The sequence below is a fragment of the Cyprinodon tularosa genome, unplaced genomic scaffold, assembly GCF_016077235.1.
Source record: "Cyprinodon tularosa strain WSP-4 unplaced genomic scaffold, ASM1607723v1 ctg110, whole genome shotgun sequence".
Lineage (NCBI taxonomy): Eukaryota > Metazoa > Chordata > Actinopteri > Cyprinodontiformes > Cyprinodontidae > Cyprinodon > Cyprinodon tularosa.
The window spans coordinates 359,449-385,946 of record NW_024037894.1 but is presented as its reverse complement, the minus strand read 5'-3'; the positions used below and the strand labels follow the sequence as shown (position 1 = coordinate 385,946).

Here is a 26,498-nt window from a genome sequence, read left to right as displayed (position 1 = left end):
GGCAAATCCTCCCTCTTCAAGTTGGCAATCCAACGATGAACCCGTCCTTGGAGGATCAGGAATCGGAAAAATGAAATAACAATTCTTTACTTTACCCGATGTATTACAACATCTAACTGCCATGCACCTGGGTATTGTCACTTTAACCATAGCTCTCTGAGTTTCAATGGTTAACTTCTCTCAAAATCTTAAATAATTGTTGTTAATCGCAGATGTGTCTAGTAGCTCCCACTGATTTTGCTTGTAAAGCGGGGGAGAATGGTGCTAGGCTTACCGCACCATGACATCACTGCAAGAAGATGTCAGGAGTGAGGTGTTACTATATTTGGGCAAAAATGGCAGCTCCCGGACTCAGTGATCGCAACAAAATTATTGTTTTTATTTTTTACCGATTAACGCTAAATTTATTAAATCACCACAAACGTATTAGTTTTAGGTATAGATAATGATCCATTGATCATTCCTTGCTGACCTGACTTCTCCTTTAACATTTGACAAAAAGTAAATTGTTAGACTCAGCTAAAATGACAGCATGTTTCCTGAAGTTAGCTGCAATTCACAAGGACTTTGGTCACTCCTTCTGGATTCTGATGGCAGCTGTTAGGAGCTTAATTAGTAGAAGGCATAGAAAAACAAAAAATACGATTTTGTGATGACTTAATTTTCCGTAACTCTCAATACCTTTACAGCTCACTGCCTTTGCCTGAAGATCAGGACCCAATAAAAAATTTTGCCATAAAAACTAAAAGTTTAAGTCCTCCCAGCCAGTAAGTGGCGCTCTCTTGCTCCACTGTTTGCCATTTGGCTATGAGGCCCACTAATGGTAACACAAATCAAACCAAACATTAAACCTACCTGTCCAGAAGAAAAGCAGCAACCTCTGTGTGGCTCTGAGCCTCTTAGCTTCCCTAAAACGGCACCAACGCTCTAAAACTTGGCACATGTTTACTCTCATTTTGCTTCTTTATTGAGTTTTTTCTTGTTTGCTAAAACCATAGCAATGTAAGTGAGAGAAGAAGACATTTCTCAGCTCAACCATTGAGCTGCCAATATCTATTAACGCCTGAGCTCTGTCTCCCATGTCTTTAACCTACTATTCCTATTGGAGCAGAATCCTTTTCTGTCCACATTGGCATGATAACCTGAATAAACATTAAGATATTTTGGACCAGTTAAAGAAACAAAGAAACAACAATTATTTATATAGTGTTCCAGAAATGTTTAAATTTTTTATCTTCAATGCTCTAGAAGTTCTTTGGATGTATTATTTGTGGGAAAATAATTTTGATGAAAATTGTTCCAGCTATGATCTTTAAAAACAGGATTTCCATCAGTCCTTTAACTTGTGGCTATGACTGCAGCTTTAGCTAATGGTCTCTTATAGCTACAAGTTGTTTTGGTTCAGTGATGTGATTCTTGGAACTGAGTGAACAAAAAGTGGACTCATGACTCGTAATTAACAGGGCCTTCCAGGCTGTGTTTTGCACTGCAGAGAATCAAAGTCAGAAGGAACTGGTTCCTGTAAAATAGACCCATTGTAACGCTTTTGTAACTTTGACTCACAATGCTGGTGAGAGCATTGCATAGAGCCATCATCGGCATAAATTTACAAGATCTAGATCTTCATAAGATCACAAATGTGAATATTACAGTGAATATTATACAGGTGCTGGTCATAAAATTAGAATATCATGAAAAAGTAGATTGATTTCAGTAATTCCATTTAAAAAGTGAAACTTGTATATTATATTCATACATTACATACAAACTCATATATTTCAGATGTTTATTTTGTTTAATTTTGATGATTACAAATGACAACAAATGAAAATCTCAAATTCATCATATCAGAAAATTAGAATATTGTGAAAAGGTTCAAAATTGATGGCCCCTGGTGCCACACTCTAATCAGCTAATTAACTCAAACCACCTGCAAAAGCCTTTAAATGGTCTTTCAGTCTAGTTCTATAGGCTACACAATCATGGGGAAGACTGCTGACTTGACAGTTGTCCAAAAGACGACCATCGACACCTTGCACAAGGAGGGCAAGACACAAAAGGTCATCGCTAAAGAGGCTGGCTGTTCACAGAGCTCAGTGTCCAAGCACATTAATAGAGAGGCGAAGGGAAGGAAAAGATGTGGTCGAAAAAAGTGTACAAGCAAGAGAGATAACCGCACCCTGGAGAGGATTGTGAAACAAAACCCCTTCAAAAATGTGGGGGAGATTCACAAAGAGTGGACTGCAGCTGGAGTGAGTGCTTCAAGAACCACCACACACAGACGTATGAAAGACATGGGTTTCTGCTGTCGCATTCCTTGTGTCAAGCCACTCTTGAACCACAGACAGCGTCAGAAGCGTCTTGCCTGGGCTAAAGAGAAACAGGACTGGACTGCTGGTGAGTGGTCCAAAGTCATGTTCTCTGATGAAAGTAAATTTTGCATTTCCTTTGGAAATCAAGGTCCCAGAGTCTGGAGGAAAAGAAGAGAGGCACTTCATCCACGTTGCTTGAAGTCCAGTGTAAAGTTTCCACAGTCAGTGATGGTTTGGGGTGCCATGTCATCTGCTGGTGTTGGTCCATTGTGTTTTCTGAGGTCCAGGGTCAACGCAGCCACATACCAGGAAGTTTTAGAGCACTTCATGCTTCCTGCAGCTGACCAACTTTTTGGAGATGCAGATTTCATTTTCCAACAGGACTTGGCACCTGCACACAGTGCCAAAGCTACCAGTACCTGGTTGAAGGACCATGGTATCCCTGTTCTTAATTGGCCAGCAAACTCTCCTGACCTTAACCCCATAGAAAATCTATGGGGTATTGTGAAGAAGAAGATGCAATACACCAGACCCAACAATTCAGAAGAGCTAAAAGCCACTATTAGAGCAACCTGGGCTATCATAACACCTGAGCAGTGCCACAGACTGATCGACTCCATGCCACGCCGCATTGCTGCAGTAATACAGGCCAAAGGAGGCCCAACTAAGTACTGAGTGCTGTACATGCTCATACTTTTCATGTTCATACTTTTCAGTTGGCCAACATTTCTATAAATCCTTTGTTTTTATTGGTCTTCAGTAATATTCTAATTTTCTGATATGATGAATTTGAGATTTTCATTTGTTGTCATTTGTAATCATCAAAATTAAACAAAATAAACATCTGAAATATATGAGTTTGTATGTAATGTATGAATATAATATACAAGTTTCACTTTTTAAATGGAATTACTGAAATCAATCTATTTTTTCATGATATTCTAATTTTATGACCAGCACCTGTATATACAGGCTCAAATATAAACATACATACACCCGTTTGATAATTAGATACCTTCCTTTGAAGAGGTTGTAAAGACAACTAATCAACAGGTTTCAGTCAATATTCTTGCGGCACAGTTTATAATTCCTCCTGGTGGAACCGGTCAGAGGTGGAAAGAGTGCTAAAAAATTGTAATTGCGTAAAAGGATCTTTACTTTGCCTAAATTTTACTCAGAGTAAAAGTAAAATTACCCATCTCAAAATTTACTCAAGTAAAAGTACAAAATTACTTCATTTAAAATGTAATTTGAGTAAAAGTTACTTAGTTACTTTGAGTTATTTAATGCAAAAAAGGATGAGTCATGAATCAAATTGACCACAAGGTGTTTCAATCGATTTCAAGGCATATTTCAGTGGACATCCACACTTGCAAAAGATCAACTGGGCTAAGGAACATACTTCCTCACAGCACAAGGACAGTCACAAGCTGTACCATAAAGTGCAAACAATTTTCAATTCTACTGTCCAACAGAAAACACCATGATAGGAATAAAGAAATTTAAACTAAATTGTAAAGTTTTCAAAATGTACACAAAATTAAATGCCCAAAAGATACCAGAAATGAAACTAAAAGGCAACAGGATCCCACTGTTAATAACAAGCTCCTCATTTAATGATTTTAAATGACATTTGTTTTACTTTAATAGTGATTTTTAACTGTCACTTATTTTTTTACATCAATTGTTTATGTTTGAATTGTGTAAATAAAGTGCTGTTAAAAGTCAAAAGTCTTCTTCTATTAATTAATGAAGATTAATTATGGTGATTAAGTGTCGGTTCCGTGACACAGGGGTTTAAATTTCCGGCTGCATTAAATTTTTTCATCATCAGTATTTTATTTGATTTTTTTTTACTCAGTAACGTGAGGGGGTTGTAAATGTAGCGAAGTAAAACTACTTAGGTTAAAATTTACTCCAGTAAAAATAAAAATTACATATTTCAAAAACTACTCAGAAAATTACAAATTACTCATAAAAAGTACTCAATTACAGTAGCGTGAGTAAATTTAATTCGTTACTTTCCACCCCTGGAACTGGTAAAGTTATTTCAAACTGGTTGAGTTTTACAAACCAAGCTTTTAACCCCAGGCTGTGATTTTATAGTACATTAGTCATTCTAGAAGCTTGAATATAATCCTTCTTTATCCATTTTTTGTGTTTGGATTCATCTCTCTGATGGAAAATCTACCTCTGTTCAGGTTTAAACCCTGTAGTCATTTACAGGAAGTGCAGCTGGATGATTTGAAAGTAGTCCAACCTACTTCTCAAACAAATCTCTCAGCATCATTCTACCTCCTCTGTGCTTTGGCAGTTAGGGCTGTTTGACCATACGGTAATTATTTCCCAAGAGGTATTTGATTTAATTATGTTGGAGGCATTCATCCATTTTCTCCCACTTAATTCTTAACAGGGTTGCGGTGGGGTGGGTGCCTATCTCCGGCAGTCTATTGGCGAGAGGCAGGGTACACCCTAAACAGGTTGCCAGTGTGTTGCAGGGCAACATAGCGACACACAAAGACACACAACCATGCACGCACACACACACACACACCTAAGGACAATTTAGAGATGCCAATTTTGGACTGTGGGAGGAAGCCATAGTACCCACACATGCACAGAGAGAACCCCAGGCCAGGAATCGAACCCGGAACCTTCTTGCTGTTACCCACTGCACCACCATGCATGTTGGAGACAAAAATGTTTTATTATCCTGTCACTACAGAGGCTATAGCATCTTCAGGTTTTGCAACATTCTGACCTTATAATTCAGGGTGACCATCTGGTTGTCCATGGGGGTAAAAATATGGGGGGGGGGGGGGGGGGGGGGGACGGTTGGTGCTTCTCTCCAGCTGTCTATGGGCGAACGAACAGATCACCAATCCATCACAGGGCAACACGGAACTACTCAATGCAGATATACCACAGGAAAAATCATTATGTTATTTAATTCAGAAAAAAAAATATATTCTGGTCCTATTTTTTAAAATTTTTTCTAAATTTTCTATTTTAAAATTAATCCTTTATTATTATTTTTAGATGAGGTTTTACAGACTACATTCTTTTAAAAATACCTTTTAAAAATCACATTCTTCACTTTTATTGGTCCAGGAAAAACGCTTCATCATCCATGCACACCAATAGAAACGATTCTTCATTCCTCACTCCAGGGTAAAGCCCGCCATGATGATACGATCTGTAAAAACACAATCTTGATCAAAGAATTTCAGTTGAGACCAAACATTGATCACAAATTTAGGCTTAAAGTTGTCTTCTCTAACAGTCTTAACTTTGGACTTATTAAAATACATGACTTAGCCTTAAATCAGTTTTTTTTTTTTATTCCTGGACTGTTTTAATGATCAGTAAACAATAAACTATGACGGATTAAAGAAAATAAAGTTTCCTCAACTGATGGATGTCCGTGTTGCTTCTTCATTGAGTGATGTAAACCCTTTGCAACTTATCGGTGTATAAGTCTGTGCTCTGCTGTGGTATGTGTAGGTAAAAAAGGTGGCATATTCCCAGACTGTGATCTAAGCATTCCTTACATGTGTCATTTCATATGTACTATAAGTAGGAAGGCCAGCTGTGAGTGGGAGAACAATATACTCTGGAGGTAAAACCTAGAGGAGCGGCTGCAGGGGAAGTGTTTACTGACTTTCCTCTGCTCTTGGCTCTCTTCCACTGTTGTCTTCACATGTTTTTTGTACTGACTTTCCTGCACTAAGGGTCCAGAGATAATGACCTCTTAGCAGCATTAACAGGCCAAATGAGACCCTTGAGAGAGAAGAAAAGCAGAAAGCCTGTGGAAATCTGGCCCCCTTTGTTCCACTTTCTGCTTCTTTTTTTCCATTTCATGGATGTGTAACAGAAGGGCTTCTCTTGTGACCAAGCCTTTAGTACTAAACACACTGTGCTCTAAGCTTACTTGGGGTGTGGCTGAATAATTTCACTCTGAATTACGTCTTTGGATTACTTTCACCAGTAAGTATCTACAGATATCATGACCTCTTTGCAAGTGTGCTTGCATGTAAGGGCAACAGTCTGACTGAGGCTAGAAAAATGAGGCTGTCTCCGTTGTGTTTGCCATCATGGTTGCCGTTGATATGTAAACATGTCTTTATAGTGGTACAGTGTGTCGCCTGTACGTACATCTTAATGCTCTATCTCACCTCCACATAGCAGAAGAAGGACTCTTTAAACATCTATATTGTTTCCCCTGGGCAGCGGGAGGTTGAACTCTAACACCTTTTTTTTCATATACAAGTATTTAAATTGTTTTCAATAGCTGTTGCGTCTCTGTTTGACTTAATCACACTTTTTCAAATGTTTTTGGCAAAAACTGTTATTCTGAGCACCAGATGTTGGTGTGGTCACAGTAGAGAACCCAAGTATGAGTCAGATAGAACGGGTGCCCTCTGCTGGCCACAAAGGGTACCTACATGTTAGGAACATAATGTGTACTGTATGTTGAGATCTAGCAGAAAACTTTCATTAAAGAATAAACTTTAATGTTAAAATGCTTAAAAATGCTAAATAATCATGTAAAAATAAACAAAAGCAATAACTTTGGTTTATTTGATTGATTGTTGATGTTGAAATGTTATTGTTCTTGACTAATAGCTTTGTAATGATTCAAAGTGTGTATTAGTTCTTGTTTTATTTACATTGTGGGGACCTACAGGTACACATGCCGACATTCAAATGGTCCCTATATGGCAGTGTTATCTCCTTTGGGTCAGGGGTCAGGTTTAGGACTAAGGTGTAAATTGAGTTTAGGTTGTGGTTAGGGTTAGGTATGAACCTGTAATGGTTAGGGTCATGGTTAGGCTGTACAACTTGCAACATATGGAGTTGATACACTCAGATTGCTTAAAAGTTTCCTATCTAACTAAAAAAAATCTGCATGCATGCAGAAACAGTAGAGAGATAAAACTCCCTTTGAACAGGAAGAATCCTCCAACAGAACCAGAACCAGGCTTTGTGAGTGGAGCATCTGCTGAGGTCGACTGGGGTTCAAGGAGACAGAACTGAAATACAGAAAGAACCAGAGATACAAAACAAACACAGGAGCGCTGTTCTATAAATACTTTCTGATAACAATGAACTAGCTCCTCACGAGGCTCTGTCTAGGAAAAGAAACAGTTAAGCAGATGAGCTCTGAGCCAGTTTTCATCTCAATGGGACGACAGAGAGAACATCTAAAAGCTTAGCCCATAGCTATATCTAGGTGAATACCCGTACTAAACACTGTAAACAGACCAGGCTCCAACATCTATAAACCAAGGTGTTGATAGCAGCAGTACAGGTCATATTTCTCTCCAGGATGGAGTCACAGCCATACGGGAACACACCAGATAATGCTACTATCAGAAAAAGCAGAGCGAGGATAACGTTGGAGATTGAACTAACATATTCTGCAGAATGAGAGAATAGAGATAGAATAAAGCAGAATGATGAAAAGTGATCCCTATGTCCTCTAGCAGTCTAAGCTTATAGCAGCATAACTATATGACTATAGAGATAGCTCAGGATAACCTGAACCACTCTAGCTAGGATCAGAGAAATATGATATGATTATTGTAATGACTTGTATTAAAGAAAACAAAACAAACCTTAGCCCCTGAGAGGCTGGTTATCGGGTCTGAGTTGACACGTCTTCCTCCTGGATCCAATAACGACCACTTGAGGTTCTGTGACTATAGAGCATAAAGCATAAAACTGCAACGGCCACAAACTGGATGTTTAAATCCTAATCAAGACACCTACTGTGTGGCTACCTGTGACTCTATTTGAACAGATGAAGCCACCCACTGTCAATTTTAGGTATTTAGGCATAAATAATCACTGTCTGTAACTTTTCTGACTTTTTTTTTCCATTTTCTGCTCCATGCCATTTTTCCGTAGGAAGTGGATGAAGGCCGGGTTCGCCTGGTGATGGAGAGCGCCCTGACTGCCCGGGACAGGGTCGGAGTGCAGGACTTTGTCCTGCTGGAAAATTACAATAGCGAGGCCACCTTCATCGAGAATCTGCGGAGACGTTTCAAGGAAAACCTGATCTATGTAATTAGAACCGCTTCCCTTTAAATGCGTCACAAAAAAAAACAAAAGTCACTTAGTGGAGATGTTTGAACAGGATTCCTCTTCCCTTTAGACATATATTGGCTCGGTGCTGGTGTCAGTGAACCCATACAAGGAGCTGGAGATTTACTCCAAGCAGCAGATGGAGCGTTACCGAGGGGTCAGCTTCTATGAAATATCTCCTCACATGTGAGTCACAGCATGTTCCTAATTAGTTAAAAAATTTGTTGAGACACGACACCCGATTCAGGATTTGCTAGTGGTTGGTTAATTGCTATCAGCATGTGTGTGTGCTGCAGGTTTTGCATCAGACTGAGGACCGTTTACTGACTTCACCATCAAACTGAGGACATTTTCCTGGTCCTCCCTTCTTTTTTTTTTTGCTGCCAGTTAGGTTTAGGACTAAGGTGTGAATTGCATTTAGGTTTAGGTTAGGGTTACAGTAGATGTGCTCTGGTACGCTGCAACAAATGAAAGTTAAATAAGTTAATGTGTTTGTGGTATAGGGGTTAAGCATGCAGTCCATGTATAGAGGCTTGATGAGCTTTGCTGCATGTTTCCCCTTTGTCTCTAATTCCATTTGCTGTTGGCCTACTTTTCAATTTAATAAAATAAAATAATGCAAGCAATTTTTTTCTTGAAATATGTGTGTTTCCTCCTAATTAAGCAGGAAAGAAAAAATGTAAATAGAATAAAATTATTTACATTAAAAATAAGAAAAAAATACCCCATTATCTTATTTCGTAAACCATCTAATTATCTGAATTTAAAAGACAAGAATAATCATTTTATTGGTAGAACATCTTATTTACCTCTTCAAATTGAGGGCAAATAGACTGAGTCATTAAAGTCAGAAATGTGATATTAAAGGTTTATTTTCCTGAATTTTTATATTCTGTGCACTATATTTTTTTGTGATCATTGAATATGAGTTATAAGTGAAACATACAAATATTAATGTGATTCCAAAAAGATTGTAATGTGCAGCAGACCATATTGACTCTGGCAATAGTTCATACTGTACATGTAACAGTAACAGGAAAATGCTCCGCATAATTTTCCTATACAGTGCTGAAAATATTTTATAGATAGATAGATAGATGATAGATAGATAGACGATAGATAGAAAAGGAATATGATATATATATATATATATATATTTACATACCCATGCATGCCTATACACCAATGTACACATGCAAATATATTTTCACATCTATGCATCCCATTCTTTATAGATTTATTAAATTGTGCACTTTACATATAGTGGTATATAATGGTAATATAAATCACGTATTATATAAATAAATACATTTTACAGCTACTTGTTTCATGGAATGTTTATTTATTTCAAGTTATATTTTGGTCCTCCGTATATCAAAGGGGTCACTATACTGTGATTGTCGTGACGCCTGGTTTTAGGACCCCTGCTTTAATACAACAAGCATCATTTTCTTTGTTTCTTTTCTTTTTGCTGATAAAGCTTAGTTTGTAATCTATTTCCTTAAAGCTATGCAATATCAGACAACACCTACCGGGCCATGCGCACAGAGAGGAGGGATCAGTGCATTCTTATATCAGGTGAGAGCGGAGCAGGTAAAACTGAGGCCTCCAAGAAGATCCTGCTCTACTATGCCGTCACCTGCCCCACATCTGACCACATGGTGACCCTCGGTGATCGTCTCCTGCAGTCCAACCCTGTCCTGGAGGTGCATGATCTGCTGCCTTTTAAATGCTTCCTGTTGGTCATGTGTCCCACGCTGACTTGTTGAATCTTCATGCAGGCTTTTGGTAATGCCAAAACGCTGAGAAATGACAACTCCAGCCGCTTTGGGAAGTACATGGATATCCAGTTTGACTTCAAAGTAAATTATGTTTTTTTTTCTCTAGTATGGCAACAAATCCCAGAAAGTTTCAGCATTTAACTAACATCCAATCGCTGCCTTCTCTTCTCAACGGTTTGTTTTCCCAGGGCGCAACAATAGGTGGTCACATCCTGAATTACCTCCTGGAGAAATCACGAGTCGTGCACCAGAACCACGGGGAAAGAAACTTCCACATCTTCTATCAGCTCCTGGATGGGGGGGATGACGACCTGCTCACCACGCTGAACCTGGAGAGGAACCCCCACAGCTACAGCTACCTGGTTAAAGTACTACTGCTCTCTGAATGACTTGTTGTCCAACAGAGGATTGTGCTGTTACAGTCATGCTTGGTGTTATTTTCTGTAGGGAAGCTGTCCCAGAGTGAGCTCCATAAGTGACAAGAACAACTGGAAGGCTGTAAAGAAGGCCCTGGACGTGATCGGCTTCACCGAAGATGAAGTTCAGGTAATAATTAGAAAAAAATATACCACTATTCAATCAGGTTTCTTTAACATAGGAATCATTTTGTCATATATGGTAACTGGTCTTATCTTCGATAAATCAGATAGTGTGAAGCCCTGAGCTCTTTTTCCTTGATTCTTTCTTGAAGCAGTTTATGGTCCACTGTTTCTAAACAGATTGTAGTTGAGGACTGAGTTCGCTGTCCAGACCCAACATGATGCAACACAATGTAAAATATGACAAAACATAACTACTAAAGCAGATTAAATATACAGCAGGTGAAGTAAGTGTTGCACATGCCACCATTTTTCTCAGTAAATATATTTCTAGAGGCGCTATAGACATGACATTTTCACCAGATGTCGGTAACAATCCATGGAATCAACACATACAATGAAATAAAACCACAGATGTCCAGAAATGAAGTTATTTGTAATAAAGTGGAAATGCACAGGGGAAAAGTATTGAACACTAAATTAAATGTATTTTAACCTTTGTAGAAAAGCCTCTGTTGGCAATGACAGCTTCAACACACCTCCTGACACCCATCTGTGTTGTTTCTATCAAAATATAAATGTCATGGCTGGGAAAATCTGATTGGATTATCAGGTGGTTTGGGGCTGCCTCCTCTGCAGGATTTTAACCCCTTTAAACGAACGAACGACTCTGCAGCAGAAGAAGGGATTGTTCTGCTCCTCTCAGGAAAACTGCTCTAGTTTCTAGTTTCTCTCAGGAACCTTCAGGAGATCAGTGAAACTTTGACTCCTACAGTCACAGTGTTGACATGTTGTGTATTTTTTAATAATATTTTATCTCTGAAATGTCTGTTTGAATCTCTGTTCTAATTATAATTTCATTCTACTGATATACTGATGTTTTTTTATTGCAATTGTCTCTGTTTTTTTTCCTCTTTCCTTTATCTTTTCTGTGGCCATCCATTTTGTAAACACTAACCTGCCCTGGGACTACATATAGAAAATAGGCTCAATGGCTAACTGGCATATTTACATTTGAATATAATGAAACTATGGGAAATGTATTATCCCATTTCCAATAAATAATTTAAAAATGACATAAGCCAGTGCTTCCTGCCTTTGGATCACTTCTAGGCTGAATCCCAAACCCCCTCCCTAAACACTAAGTAAGTCTGCAACAGGACCGGAAGCTCCGTATTTCTGTTATTCTTGGGATCACAGCCTTAAATGTTTGGGATCTGCTGTTCTGAGGAACCAAACCACAGCTTAGTTAATCTACTAAATAGGATATTTATCACTTTAGGAACCTTTTAGTCTAAACAGCTTTTTTTTCTGGTCTGTTTTACTCAGAAACTGCTGAACATCATCGGCAGCATCCTCCATCTGGGCAACACTCTCTTCGGGGAAGGGGAGGAAGGAGAAACGTATATCACCACTGAGACCCAGCTATCAAACGCTGCAAAGGTCAGAGCACACGCAGACTCACAGCTCTACTTCTTCAGGCTCAGAAGAGCCAAAGAGCAGCATAGCTGACTGCATGTGTGTCTGTTGTGTTGCAGCTGTTGGGTGTTGATGGCTGCGCCCTGAAGGAAGCGCTGACTCATAAGAAACTCACAGCCAAAGGAGAGGAGGTGATTGTCCTCTATGCATGTATGGAGGGAAGTTTGTTACATTATTGTAGCAAGCAAGGATCACACTTTGGAAAGTGGAATTTTGGAAAAAAAATTACATTTTGAAAATGGAAATTTGAAAACGATGCAACATAGAGAGGAAACTCTTAAAAAAGCTTTTTTTTAAGGAATGCTTACAGTTTTTCCTTTTCATATATTTCATTTCCCATATAATTAGAATTTTTTATTTTTATTTTTCGAAAGAATATTTTTACAGCTTTGATTGTTTAAATTTTAATTTCAAGATTGAGATTTACAAATTCAATTCTCTTTTCAATATCCGATTCTCTTCACTTCTGGGGGCGGTTTTCCTCTGGAGTGAGGAGCAAAGACACATTTCTATTGGTCTGCAACATTGGCATCATTTTCATTGATGAGGAGCGTCTGTATTGGCCTTGATGTGAAGAAAATGTGATCTGTAGAAAAATTTTGAAAAAATAAAGTAAAAAAAAACAATATATTTAATAGACACATTTCTAAGAAAACAGAAAACCTTTTAATAGGAGGTGTTTCAAAGTCCCATTCCTGGATTCTAACTTTCCATTTACAAAACGTTTTCTTTGGCTGCCACAATAATGGAACAAAGATGACTCCATAAGCATCTTCGTCGCACTGTGACTTGTTCCGTGAGCCCTGACGGATCTTTCTTTGTGGATTACAGATGATCAGCCCGCTAAACTTCGAGCAGGCGGTTTCTGCCCGTGATGCTCTGGCCAAGACTGTGTACGGCCGGACCTTCAACTGGTTGGTGGAGAAGATCAACCAGTCACTTGCTCTGAAGGTGCAAGCTATAGCAGCTCTCTCCGGAAAGCCAATAATTTTATTGTAAGGCTGCTCCTCTGTTTTTATCACTGATGTGTATTTTATGTATATAGGAGGAAATCTATAGCAGCAAAGGGTCGTCGGTCATAGGGCTCCTTGATATCTATGGCTTTGAGGTCCTCCAGCACAACAGGTATGGCTGATCTTCCTTTCTCTGGTTTTTATACATGTCACGTGTCACATGTCTGTATAATTCATTAACTATTCCTCCAGTTTTGAGCAGTTCTGCATCAACTACTGCAACGAGAAGCTTCAGCAGCTCTTCATCGAGCTCACCCTCAGATCTGAGCAGGAGGAGTATGAGACCGAGGGAATCGCTGTGAGTCCGTTTTTCTTCCTCTTTTCTGTTTGGTTGTCACAACAAACGACTGGGACTCTTTTTGCTTGTAGCTATGAGCGCATAGCGATATAACGTTTGTGTCCTTTGAGTGCAGTGGGAGACAGTCCAGTACTTTGATAACAAGATCATTTGCGACCTGATAGAGGAGAAGCACAAAGGCATCATCTCCATTCTGGTTAGTATGTTACTGCTTGTGCACGTGCCGTAGCTACATGTGGTCTCCTCTTTCCACCTATCCATGGTTTCTGAGACAAATGATTTTATGTTTCAGGACGAGGAGTGCCTGAGACCGGGAGAGACTTGTGATGTTTCCTTTTTGGAGAAGCTGGAGGATACAGTGGGCGGCCATCCCCATTTTATCACGTAAGAGTCATTGTTAACATAAGTAAAAGACATCTGTGTGCATGTCTTTTAGTAAATTACTGCTCTATCACACACAATGAACCAGCTTCAGATGTAACTCTGACCATTTCCCAGCATGGAGCTGACCTTTCCTAAAGTGTATGGCTGCACTCGTCTGATGAAGTAAAACCTTGCCCTACATGCTCCTAACTTTCCAAAAAAAACTCATGTTTCAGATTATTGTGACTTGTCATTTTTTTGGGTGAACAAAAGTCTGATTTAAATTGCTTCTCTTCCATTTTATATGGTAAAATCCCTGCAGGATTATATTTATATCACAGCAAATTCATAAGGTCCTGCAGACTCTAACATTGGACTAACACACAAAGATGTGCAAAGAAAAATGCTGCAAGCAGCAAAAACAAAAGCAAGTTCAGAAAGGCTGCAGCAGCAAAGTGGAAACATGCTGAAAATATGTAAATGATGCTAACTAACAAACACGCAAAAAACATGCCAAGGGGAAATGCTGAAAACTACAAAAACAACTGCAAGCTAAGAAAAGCTGCCAAGTAGCACAATGATAGAGCTCCAGACCACTAGTGGGAGACACATTATCAATTAATGTGGAATCAGAGCATATTTCTAGATATGGAGCGACGCTATGGTCGGCCATTATCTTTGGCCAATGTTAGCTTTTTTTCTATTGCATCGGCCGATGCTTTCATGTATTAGGCAATTCATTTGTGTGTTTACCAGCCATGCACTACTGCCCCCACTAATAAACATTATTAATATTTTGTTTGATTTCTTGATAAATATTTGTAATTTATTTCTCTTTACTTGTTTAACACATGTGGCCTTTGTGTCATCTTTATAATGTAAACGAGGAGGACAAACCAATATTTACCTACAGAATTGGCCCCAAAAAAACGCTAAATTGATTAGATTAATGTCAAAATAATTGGTTTCACTCTGCCTTAAAAAAAATCCTAAATCAGTTGCTAAGCAGACATTACTATGAATTAATATCTATCTATGTACCATACTCTTAGCAAAAACATAAACAGGATGCCATTCAGGGGGCATCCGAGGGGAGAAAAAGAAAGGAAAGTTTTCCATTGACACTTTTTTTGTAAACATTTAGTCCGTTTCTCAATTAACAAGAATGCGAGTACGGACCTGTGTCCTTGCTGAGTATGTTCTTGAGAAGAACACAGAAAAGTGTTGACTTGGGGAGGACGGGTGCATGCAGAGTAAATATGAGTCAATTGGATCAGAAGCGTAGTCATGACGTCACCACATGCTTGGCTCGTCTGGAGCTGCATTTCACCTCCTGTCATCAATACTCTCTAGTCTCTAGGGACTTCACACACTGCTATGCCATGAGAGGGCTGCTGCAGACAGGCTAACTTCAGCCCTTGATGCAGTTAGCGTTGGAGCTCCGCTGTTTGCTGCGGTCCTCTCAACATCGGACGTCTCCCTTTTAGCTAAAGTGGTTAGCTTGTAGCCACAGCCTCCAGCAGCACCTCCTGGGTGCTGCTGAGTCTCTCCGTCTCAGGCAGTCACGGGTCTGGCGGCTTCTAACGGCCGCCTGTCTGCGGATAGGTTTAGGTTAGCAGAGCTGGATTAGCTCTTCTCTGTCTCTGCTGCAGTAGGCATTCGACACTGTTTTCAACTCAGTTTGAATCGCAGGAAGAATAAAAACACTGGTTTCAGCTCCTTCTGAATCACAGGAAAAGGGCAGTCTGACTCGGGTCCGGCTAGCGCGGACTTCTCCGGAAGCGCTCAGACTAGCCTTACGCAGCACAGGGCCACCAGTAGTGATGTTATGAGATGAGGCGAGGCTTCGAGGCGTGTGTCAAGTACTGGAGGGGACGTTTCTGCGAGGCGCATATCACGGCTTGCTTCATTTGGGGGAGGAGCCAAAATAGATGACGTCCGAAGCCTCGCTACCCGCCATACCACGTGACTGCTTCGGGAAGTAGTTCAGCTCACCCGAATCTTTGACAGGCATTTAAACAGCCTCTGTGTTCAGTCAGGATGTGGGATTTTGTAGTTGGATAGAGTTTGGATAACCTGACAACAGCCAGATGCATGTCTCGCTCCGCCTAGCTCCGCTCACATACATCTGGGAACCCGCCATAGGAATTGCCTTTACTGAAGGCTGGGCCTTATCAAAACTCCTTGCATATGATTGGATAAGCCACTTGTCTGTCATCTTTATTGACGTGCTATTTCAACCACTCACACCGAAGCTAACCCGTGACGCTGTGAGAGGAGGAGCCATTTGGTCAAGCTCTTGCCAAATCCGGTCGGGAGAAGGGCGAAAACATCGTTTCCACCAACAAAAGCCTTCAAAGCCGTTCTCTGATGTTCTTTTAATGAAACAATATCAGATAGATTGGACAACACAGAAGAAATAGCAGCATCAATGCGAACGCTTGCTTCCTTAGTGCGAGCCGCCATTGTTGTTGGAATCTCACGGTCGCTTCTCCACTCTAGGACACACCCGCCCTGCGTCCTGATTGGACAGACCATAAATTCGGTTGGAGAAATCACTTTCAATGAGCGGGTTCCCAGATGTATGTGAGTGGAGCTGGGCGGAGCGAGACATGCATCTGGCTGTTGTCAGGTTAGAGTTTGGATAGATTCTAGGAATAGATTGGTGTTTTTTCCAACCAATCCAGTTGGTTTAAACTAGTTTTGTTAGATTAAACAATGTAATGATCAAAGTCTGAGCAAGCCACTGATCATAGATCTACTGGATTTTAAGTATTAATGCTCTCTTTAGGTATGTCACTTACTTAGTGACGTCAGTTGTAGGAAATGTACTTCCAATCTTCGGGTTGTTGATTCAAGACCCACCTTAGCCTTTTAAATGTTGCGATAAAACACAATAAGTGTTTTTGGCTAATGTGGTTAATTTGTATTTGTTGCTCTAGTATAAATATATATTTGTAAAAACACAAAAAATTAGATTGGTGGATTTAACAAAAAGATTGGTTGAATACATAACTTCCATCCCGATTAAACCAAAAATGGTGGGAAAACTATCATGTTTCACTAAATAGCAGATAAACAGCGCACCTTAAATTATTGTTCTCTTCTAAGACATTTTACACACAAAAAACTAACTAAATATTTTATCATACAGACCAAACATTAAGAATTTCAAATTAACTTAAAAACAAGAAAAATAATATTGCAAAAAATCACAGATTATATTACTAACTGCAGTTCTGTACTCCACCTTTAGGTGGTGACATGTTCATATGAAGCTTCATGAACTGTGAGGATCATTGAAGCAATTTGGCCAATTTGGCCTTCAGAGGGGAGTAGTTCCAATTATATCAGTTACACTTGATCCCAATATCTGCTCTTGTCTATAAACGAGTTCTGATTTGAGAACATCAAAGCAATCATCTGAATAAAAAAAAACAAAAAACGAAACATCATTGAAAGCTGAGGGTTAACCAATTTATCTTATTAAAAAGATAGACCTTTACATTTAAAGGATCTGGAAGTCACTTTGTCTTTAAATGGGGGAAATCTTTCAGGCACAAGTTGGCGAATGGAAAAACGCGCCGGATAATGAGCAGGGAGGAGTTCAGGCTGCTGCACTACGCTGGAGAGGTCAACTATAATGTTAATGGTGAGATAAAGCTGAAATATAATATTTGTTTATTCAAATACTTGATAAAGATTCAAGAGTGGATTCTTTAATACTAAACAGACCTTTTTTTCTACAGGCTTCCTGGACAAGAACAACGATTTGCTGAACAGAAATCTAAAAGAGGTGATGAAAAAACCTCCTTTGTTGCTTTAGTGAGGAGGAGGAAGAAGAGGGCGTGTCTTCCTGCGTTGTTGACATGTGGTTTTGTGGTTTGGTTTTTGTTTAGGTCATGTGCCAGTCAGAAAACCAGATCCTAAGTCACTGCTTCCGCAGAGAGGAAGTGATCGACCAAAAACGTCCAGGGATGGTGTGAATCTTTCCCTTACTGCCCTCTGACTATTGTTCTACCTTTATAAGCTGTTTTAAAACACATGGTGCCGTTTGAGGACTCAAGGCACTTGCCGGCATTACATTTGAATTATAAATTTTAAAGGGTTTTATTTGTGCTTTAGGCTGCTTCCCAGTTTAAAAACAGCCTGATGAAGCTGATGGAGATCCTCATGTCCAAAGAGCCGTCCTACGTGCGCTGCATCAAACCTAATGATGCCAAGCAGCCAGGTATTTTCAGGTTTATCATGAATTTCCTTAAAACACAATCAAGATGTTATTTAAATCTATTAAAGGGGGAATGTGTGTGAAATGTCTTGTTTCACAACCTTTCCCATCCGCCTGCCTTTTTCAGTGTCCGTGTTTTTTTCCATAAACCAACTGAGCTCCAGCTGGAGCTCTTTGCACAGCAAGGAAGCCAGTTTTAAAAAAGGATGTTTAAATGTAGCGAATAATTCCTTGGGAAAAGTAAATTCAAGTACAGGTGCTGGTCATAAAATTAGAATATCATGAAAAAGTAGATTGATTTCAGTAATTCCATTTAAAAAGTGAAACTTGTATATTATATTCATACATTACATACAAACTCATATATTTCAGATGTTTATTTTGTTTAATTTTGATGATTACAAATGACAACAAATGAAAATCTCAAATTCATCATATCAGAAAATTTGAATATTACTGAAGACCAAAATAAACAAAGGATTTATAGAAATGTTGGCCAACTGAAAAGTATGAACATGAAAAGTATGAGCATGTACAGCACTCAGTACTTAGTTGGGCCTCCTTTGGCCTGTATTACTGCAGCAATGCGGCGTGGCATGGAGTCGATCAGTCTGTGGCACTGCTCAGGTGTTATGATAGCCCAGGTTGCTCTAATAGTGGCTTTTAGCTCTTCTGAATTGTTGGGTCTGGTGTATTGCATCTTCTTCTTCACAATACCCCATAGATTTTCTACGGGGTTAAGGTCAGGAGAGTTTGCTGGCCAATTAAGAACAGGGATACCATGGTCCTTCAACCAGGTACTGGTAGCTTTGGCACTGTGTGCAGGTGCCAAGTCCTGTTGGAAAATGAAATCTGCATCTCCAAAAAGTTGGTCAGCTGCAGGAAGCATGAAGTGCTCTAAAACTTCCTGGTATGTGGCTGCGTTGACCCTGGACCTCAGAAAACACAATGGACCAACACCAGCAGATGACATGGCACCCCAAACCATCACTGACTGTGGAAACTTTACACTGGACTTCAAGCAACGTGGATGAAGTGCCTCTCTTCTTTTCCTCCAGACTCTGGGACCTTGATTTCCAAAGGAAATGCAAAATTTACTTTCATCAGAGAACATGACTTTGGACCACTCACCAGCAGTCCAGTCCTGTTTCTCTTTAGCCCAGGCAAGACGCTTCTGACGCTGTCTGTGGTTCAAGAGTGGCTTGACACAAGGAATGCGACAGCAGAAACCCATGTCTTTCATACGTCTGTGTGTGGTGGTTCTTGAAGCACTCACTCCAGCTGCAGTCCACTCTTTGTGAATCTCCCCCACATTTTTGAATGGGTTTTGTTTCACAATCCAAGTGCTTGGACACTGAGCTCTGTGAACAGCCAGCCTCTTTAGCGATGACCTTTTGTGTCTTGCCCTCCTTGTGCAAGGTGTCGATGGTCGTCTTTTGGACAACTGTCAAGTCAGCAGTCTTCCCCATGATTGTGTAGCCTATAGAACTAGACTGAAAGACCATTTAAAGGCTTTTGCAGGTGGTTTGAGTTAATTAGCTGATTAGAGTGTGGCACCAGGGGCCATCAATTTTGAACCTTTTCACAATATTCTAATTTTCTGATATGATGAATTTGAGATTTTCATTTGTTGTCATTTGTAATCATCAAAATTAAACAAAATAAACATCTGAAATATATGAGTTTGTATGTAATGTATGAATATAATATACAAGTTTCACTTTTTAAATGGAATTACTGAAATCAATCTACTTTTTCATGATATTCTAATTTTATGACCAGCACCTGTACAGATACTGAAAAAAAATTTAAGTATTTGATACTTTACACCTCTATCAGTAAGATAATCAAATAATAAAAATCGAATAAATAAATGCTCTCAGTCAGAATTAGTGACCTTTTTTTTTCTTTACAGTGCTGTATTTCTTCTTTAATAAAGCAAGACTGTCATGGCAGAGTTTATCAGTGAGGGGAATAAATCATGTTCTCCAAGATCAGAAAGTTTACAGGAGCTTGTGCCACAGAATTAAAAAGATTAATAAACTCACCTCTTTTATTGGAACATAAAGAATTAATCTATATCATTATATTTATTTATCTAAACATTAATAGAAGAATATTTATAAGTGGTGATATCTATGATGAGGAAGATGCTTTCTCCCTGCAGGACGTTTTGATGAAGTTCTGGTGAGACACCAGGTGAAGTATTTGGGTCTTATGGAGAACTTGAGGGTCCGGCGTGCTGGCTTTGCCTACCGCCGCCGCTTCGAAGCGTTCCTGCAAAGGTGACTCACTCTACCTCTCCAACTGTTTTTTCTCTCCAAATCCGTTCTTATAATTAACTATAAATGCTTTCAGGTACAAGCCCCTCTGTCCCGACACGTGGCCCAACTGGAATGGAAAACTGGCTGATGGGGTTTCTGCTCTGGTAAACCACCTGGGCTACAAAGCAGAGGAGTACAAGCTAGGAAGGTAACTGTCAAGATTTGTATGGAGGTTGGTTGAGGACCCAAATGCAGAGACCGGAGGGTAGAGGTGAATCTGGTAAATTTAATGAAGTAACTGAGGAAAAATGCAAACCCAAGAAATCAAAATGTCAGGGAAGCAAGAGACGAGGGAAACAAAAAAAAACAACAAGGAACCAGCACTGAGTGACTGCAGAGGTGGAGTGTATAATGGAAACAGAACAAATGATGGACTTATGAGCTGAATAGGGAGCAGGTGTGAGTGGAACTAACTAGAAGGAACCAAGGGGAAAGGAAACAAACACAAGGGGGCAACAGAGAGTAACTAAAGACTGCTTAAATGTAATGGAAAATGTAGCAAAGATCAACAAAACAGAATAACTAGTAACTGAAAACTAAAAACTCAAGAGTCCAAAAAGGGGACAACCATGACAGTGATGGAAGGAAACTGTTATGAAAGTCCTCTCAGAACCGAATCAGAGAACACAGTGTTGCTTTTTAGGGTCATTGGAAGTTTATAACAATAACAATGGACTGAAACAGTTGGCTAGCAGACTGGTAACAGCCTTTTGAAGGCAGATGGAGGCGGAACCAGGTGGTGACAGGATGAACTGCCGGCTTGAGAGCAGATGGACGATGGCTGGCAGGCTGAGGGTGGTTAGAACAGGCTGTTGACTGGCGAAGACAGTCTAGGATGTGACCAGATTCACAAGTCATCAAGATCGAGTGAGATTTAGGTGAGCACAGGAGCCCAGAGCAAAGAACCGCTGGAATTAGTCTCATTCAAGCAAGGAGGTGACAATCAGGCAGGGAATAACTGAGAGAGGCAGATTCTGAGAGCTTCAGGGTCACATTTAAAGAGCCCTACTGATGGCTGCAGGTTTAGTTGTTTGGAAATACGTAGACAAGAGCAGAAGGTTCTACCATCATCCTGGACTTGAGGTGATAAGATATGAGCAAAACCTTTTTTTAGTGCTCATTGAACATGAAACTATTATAACTTTATTAGGTCTTTTAGTGTCATATGCACCGAATTATTTTAAAATAGCTTTAAAAGATATTGTCTTTTTAAAGGGAAAGAGATATTTAAAAAAAATACCAGATTAAATTAGATTATAGCATAAGAATTGTAAAAATGTAATTCCTCTGGCGAGGAGAGTTTTTTTAATACACCATTATTTTTATAATATATTAGGTTTATCTTGCTATTTTTATTTGGACACCTTTTTCCTTCAGAACTTTTTTAATCCTCAGCCAGGTGTTAGAAACATTCCTCAGAGATTATAATCCTTATTTTCTCAATAATATCACAAGGTTGCTGTTGGCTCAACAGCCCTGGTGTGAACTTCCTGTTCTAGCATATTGTCAGATGATCTGTTGGACTAAGGTCTGGTTGCAGTGGAATCCAGTAAAACTTGCAACCGTGTTCTAGAAACAAATTTAACGTGTTTTGAGTTGTTTTAAAACTTGCATGTTTCACTGTAGTTAAAGAAGGATCCAGAACTTCCTATTAAACCAGTCTGCCCATGCTAACCTTCAACATCATTTGTCCACATATTTAATGCTTACAGGTTTTGTTTCTTTTGTTCCATTCTCTGTAAACCAGAGTGATAGTTTTGCTTGAAATCCCAGTAAATTAGCTGTTCTGAAATGACCGCCAGTAACATTAACTGTCATTAGCACATACACTCCCCGGCCACTTTATTAGGTACCTCATGCTAGTAACTGGTTGGACCCCCTTTTGCCTTCAGAACTGCCTCAATTCTTCATGGCATAGATTCAACAAGGTGCTGGAAGCATTGCTCAGGGAGTTTGGTCCATATTGACATGATGGCATCACACAGTTTCCGCAGATTTGTCGGCTGCACATCCATGATGCGAATCTCCCGTTCCACCACATCCCAAAGATGCTTTATTGGATTGAGATCTGGTGACTGTGGAGGCCATTTGAGTACAGTGAACTCATTGTCATGTTCAACAAACCAGTCTGAGATGATTCCAGCTTTATGACATGGCGCATTATCCTGCTGAAAGTAGCCATCAGAAGTTGGGTACATTGTGGTCATAAAGGGATGGACATGGTCAGCAACAATACTCAGGTAGGCTGTGGCGTTGCAACGATGCTCAAATGGTACCAAGGGGCCCAAAGAGTGCCAAGAAAATATTCCCCACACCATGACACCACCACCACCAGCCTGAACCGTTGATACAAGGCAGGATGGATCCATGCTTTCATGTTGTAGATGCCAAATTCTGACCCTACCATCCGAATGTCGCAGCAGAAATCGAGACTCATCAGACCAGGCAACGTTTTTCCAATCTTCTATTGTCCAATTTCGATGAGCTTGTGCAAATTGTAGCCTCAGTTTCCTGTTCTTAGCTGAAAGGAGGGGCACCCGGTGTGGTCTCCTGCTGCTGTAGCCCATCTGCCTCAAAGTTCGACGTACTGTGCGTTCAGAGATGCTCTTCTGCCCACCTTGGTTGTAACGGGTGGTTATTTGAGTCACTGTTGCCCTTCTATCAGCTCGAACCAGTCTGTCCATTCTCCTCTGACCTCTGGCATCAACAAGGCATTTCCGCCCACAGAACTGCCGCTCACTGGATGTTTTTTCTTTTTCGGACCATTCTCTGTAAACCCTAGAGATGGTTGTGCGTGAAAATCCCAGTAGATCAGCAGTTTCTGAAATACTCAGACCAGCCCTTCTGGCACCAACAATCATGCCACGTTCAAAGTCACTCAAATCACCTTTCTTCCCCATACTGATGCTCGGTTTGAACTGCAGGAGATTGTTTTGACCATGTCTACATGCCTAAATGCACTGAGTTGCCGCCATGTGATTGGCTGCTTAGAAATTAAGTGTTAACGAGCAGTTGGACAGGTGTACCTAATAAAGTGGCCGGTAAGTGTATAACACCCTCATGAAATGTATGATAGTAAAACTAATGCTCCTATAATACGTTCTGGTTTGGAAGGTTATTGATGAAGATGAATTTACTGACATCTGGGTTGAACAGGAATCTAATGGTATTAACTTTACGAAAAAATTTGTTAGATATAGACGTACAGAACCGGAGCGCAGAACGATGTGAGAAGTCTTCCTGTGATGTTTAATTTGAGATTAAGAAATCAAACTTGGTAGTAATTCCTTTCATAAGTATCAGTGTATAGCAGTAAAAGAGGATTTGCCCTACACTATATCTCACTGTTTGTTACAAGTGTTCATGTTGGTACCACTGATGAAGCTGGAAACGGTTAAAGCTAAAGCAGGTTTGGACTTTTTCTGAGGATGCTGCTGGGCTAACCGTCTAACACTACTCATAAGCCAATAGTTTTATTTCTTTTGTTTTTATCCTCCAGGCCATGTGACATTGTCAATATTAATAACTAATTTATCAATGAACAGAAATAAAATAAAAAAATATAAAAGGTTTGTATTGTAAGTCCAGGTGCTTAAAATTCCTGTGGTACACGTCATCTCCCAACACCTGATGCAATATTAAGCTAACCATAAGACAAAAAGCTGAATTTAAAATTTCTTTAAGCCCGCCAAGGTTCCAGTGGAGCCCCAATGCAACACAGGTTTCAAACATGAATCAAATTGATAAGTTTATTTTGATTCCGATGACATTTCAACTTACTGTTTCTTCTCTGCAGATCAAAGATCTTCATCCGTTTCCCAAAAACTCTTTTCACCACTGAGGATGCACTAGAGGCCAAAAAGCCAGAGATCGGTAAGAGAGACTGTTTTGTCTGCATTCAGGAACAGAAAGTTAGGAGTCAGATCAGTTTTGTTCTGTTTTTTTTTTTTTTTTTTTTTTTTTTTTACAACTCTGACCTCTAGAGGATGTTTTTAGGTTTGGTGACCGTCCCGAATTTCTGGGGACAGTCCCTGTTTTGCACCACTTGTCCCTGGCCAAAGCCTGTCCCTGATTTTACGTTTAAGGAATGATGGGCAAAATGTTGCGTGTAGACTGTTATTATGGTAGAATAAGTGCATGAGCATGTTGCAAGCAGAAACAGCTGGTTTCACTGCTGTTAACGTATAGATGAGAAACAGAGGGCATCACTTTAAAAACAGAGGAAGCAGAATTTTGTTGTCACAACCAGTCACAGCTGACGGGAAGCTGACCTATGTTGTAGTGTTTTAAGTGATTTGTTTTATTTGAATTTGGCGATCCCTGATAGATATTGGGTTTGGGCCCAGGTAAAAAAAACAAAAAAAAACGGTGCTAATGTGTGCTTTTGTGTTACTAAAGATGATGACCCAAAATGTAACATAAACCAAGATATTCAACAAAAATTAAGCCAGATCACGGGTTGCAGCTGGCATGAGTTAAAGAGACTCTGATAAAATGCAACAGAACGATTCAGAACTCCTTGTTAGATGCTAATGTGGTACAGGGATTCTTTAGGGATCAACAAGGGTTTGTTTAAAGATGTTTTAGGACTAACTAATGCAAGTCCAGCAGATTGCAAAACAGCTTCTTCCCCCCTGCCATCAGGCTGCTGAACTGTTGAGAAAACTCTAAATCATGTGACGTCACAGACTCTGCATCACACTAATAACACCAAACAAAAAAACTGCCTGATTGCACCATATACATATATTCAATGCTCTGAAATTCTATATAATTGTGTTCTCTGCACCATGTTTTTCTCCCACACTCCACATTTGATCACTACTGCACTTTAAGGAATGGAAATGTCATGAAAGCTGTACAAAGCAAAATTTTGTTTTGTAAACACTCTATGACACTAAATGTTGTCTTAGTCTAACTGGTGATTCATTTATATTTTCAGACAGTTAGTTGTTATAAGAAGAGTGGGTATAAGCTGTTTTGCTAATGTATGGTTGTGATTTATGAGCATAGACTTCCAGACTCTGGTATGATTTTCTACTACTCAGTTAGATATGTGAAAGTTCTTCATTGAAAAACATTAGAGGCAGTAACAGGAAAACTGTAGCTACAAATATTGGGGTTATGAGCATTTTTAGTATTCAATCAGGTGAGAAGACTATAATAATAATATCTATGATGAGATTATACCCAAATACCCAAGTATCCAATATAAAAATGACCAACTTCCAATGAGCGTGTGAAACAAAAATCTTCAACCATTAAATTGTAAGTTTTCACACTGTACATTCTAATGTTTTTAGAGGGGATTGTGATTGTATTATGTATCTGTATCATGTTTTAGAACAGTGTAAGACTGATAGAAGTGGAGAGAGGAAGGAGATAGGAACACCGATGGAAAGAGCAGTTTAAGAGATGGAAGAAAAATAAACTTAGAAGAGTAAAGCAGAGATCAGGCAGAAGTCAGAAGAGAGCTAGAAAGAAAATTACCTCTGTAACCAGCTGGACAAACCTGGATTAATTAGCTTGTCCAGAAATGAAATAGGTAAACAAACGGCCTGGTTGAAGTTCAGGAAGTAGTGGAGCTTTGCTTAGAGCCCATTAGTGGGAGAAATTAATCTGCTTCTTTAAGACGCACAGGGCCCTGATGCAATCAGTTTTTCTTTTATTGATGTCACTCTCCAGTTAGGGGGCGGCAGACCTCTATAAGCTCCATAAAATCGGGAAGCCCTGGTAACCACTTTTGACCCCCCCCCAGTCCCACCCCCACACCTTTCCCCCAACCCAAAGACATGCTGGGTTTAAATTCAACGTCAGCGTCCTCCAAAGACCCGGCCTATCTGGATTATTTTTGGCCCCTGAAAATGAGGAGGTCGGAAGAGTTTTGGCTGTGGATTCAAATAGGTCCAGCCTTCTACAGCTTTCACTGCCCTTACGCTATTTGGCCTAGCAACCATCACAGGTGACACACAAAGCAGGCACAGACTTCATGCTGAACTTTTTACTACTGTTCTAGGTGCTAATAACATTTTTGAGGAGCTTCAGCAGCAGTGTGAAGAACATGAGGGTGAACC

The 26,498-nt window shown here is 39.7% G+C and overlaps 1 protein-coding gene across 2 annotated transcripts in view; it reads left to right on the top strand.

Moving 5' to 3' along the window:
* The window catches only part of myo1ca (myosin Ic, paralog a), a 39,772-nt gene that overhangs the window by 5,156 nt on the left and 8,118 nt on the right, over positions 1-26,498 (top strand). Inside the window, exons 1-21 of one of the 2 annotated variants that reach the window (XM_038296641.1) lie at positions 6,173-6,299; positions 8,223-8,378; positions 8,470-8,585; positions 9,907-10,105; positions 10,181-10,261; positions 10,369-10,548; positions 10,628-10,726; positions 12,049-12,162; positions 12,258-12,329; positions 13,030-13,149; positions 13,244-13,323; positions 13,404-13,509; positions 13,625-13,705; positions 13,802-13,893; positions 17,430-17,524; positions 17,622-17,668; positions 17,772-17,852; positions 17,998-18,103; positions 20,268-20,385; positions 20,459-20,572; positions 24,221-24,297. In XM_038296641.1, coding sequence (XP_038152569.1) covers positions 8,253-8,378; positions 8,470-8,585; positions 9,907-10,105; positions 10,181-10,261; positions 10,369-10,548; positions 10,628-10,726; positions 12,049-12,162; positions 12,258-12,329; positions 13,030-13,149; positions 13,244-13,323; positions 13,404-13,509; positions 13,625-13,705; positions 13,802-13,893; positions 17,430-17,524; positions 17,622-17,668; positions 17,772-17,852; positions 17,998-18,103; positions 20,268-20,385; positions 20,459-20,572; positions 24,221-24,297 — 2,104 coding nt within the window. In that variant the 5' untranslated portion in view covers positions 6,173-6,299; positions 8,223-8,252. Of the gene's footprint in view, positions 1-6,172; positions 6,300-8,222; positions 8,379-8,469; positions 8,586-9,906; positions 10,106-10,180; positions 10,262-10,368; positions 10,549-10,627; positions 10,727-12,048; positions 12,163-12,257; positions 12,330-13,029; positions 13,150-13,243; positions 13,324-13,403; positions 13,510-13,624; positions 13,706-13,801; positions 13,894-17,429; positions 17,525-17,621; positions 17,669-17,771; positions 17,853-17,997; positions 18,104-20,267; positions 20,386-20,458; positions 20,573-24,220; positions 24,298-26,498 lie in introns of those variants that run through there. The other variant, XM_038296632.1, reaches the window with a different exon arrangement.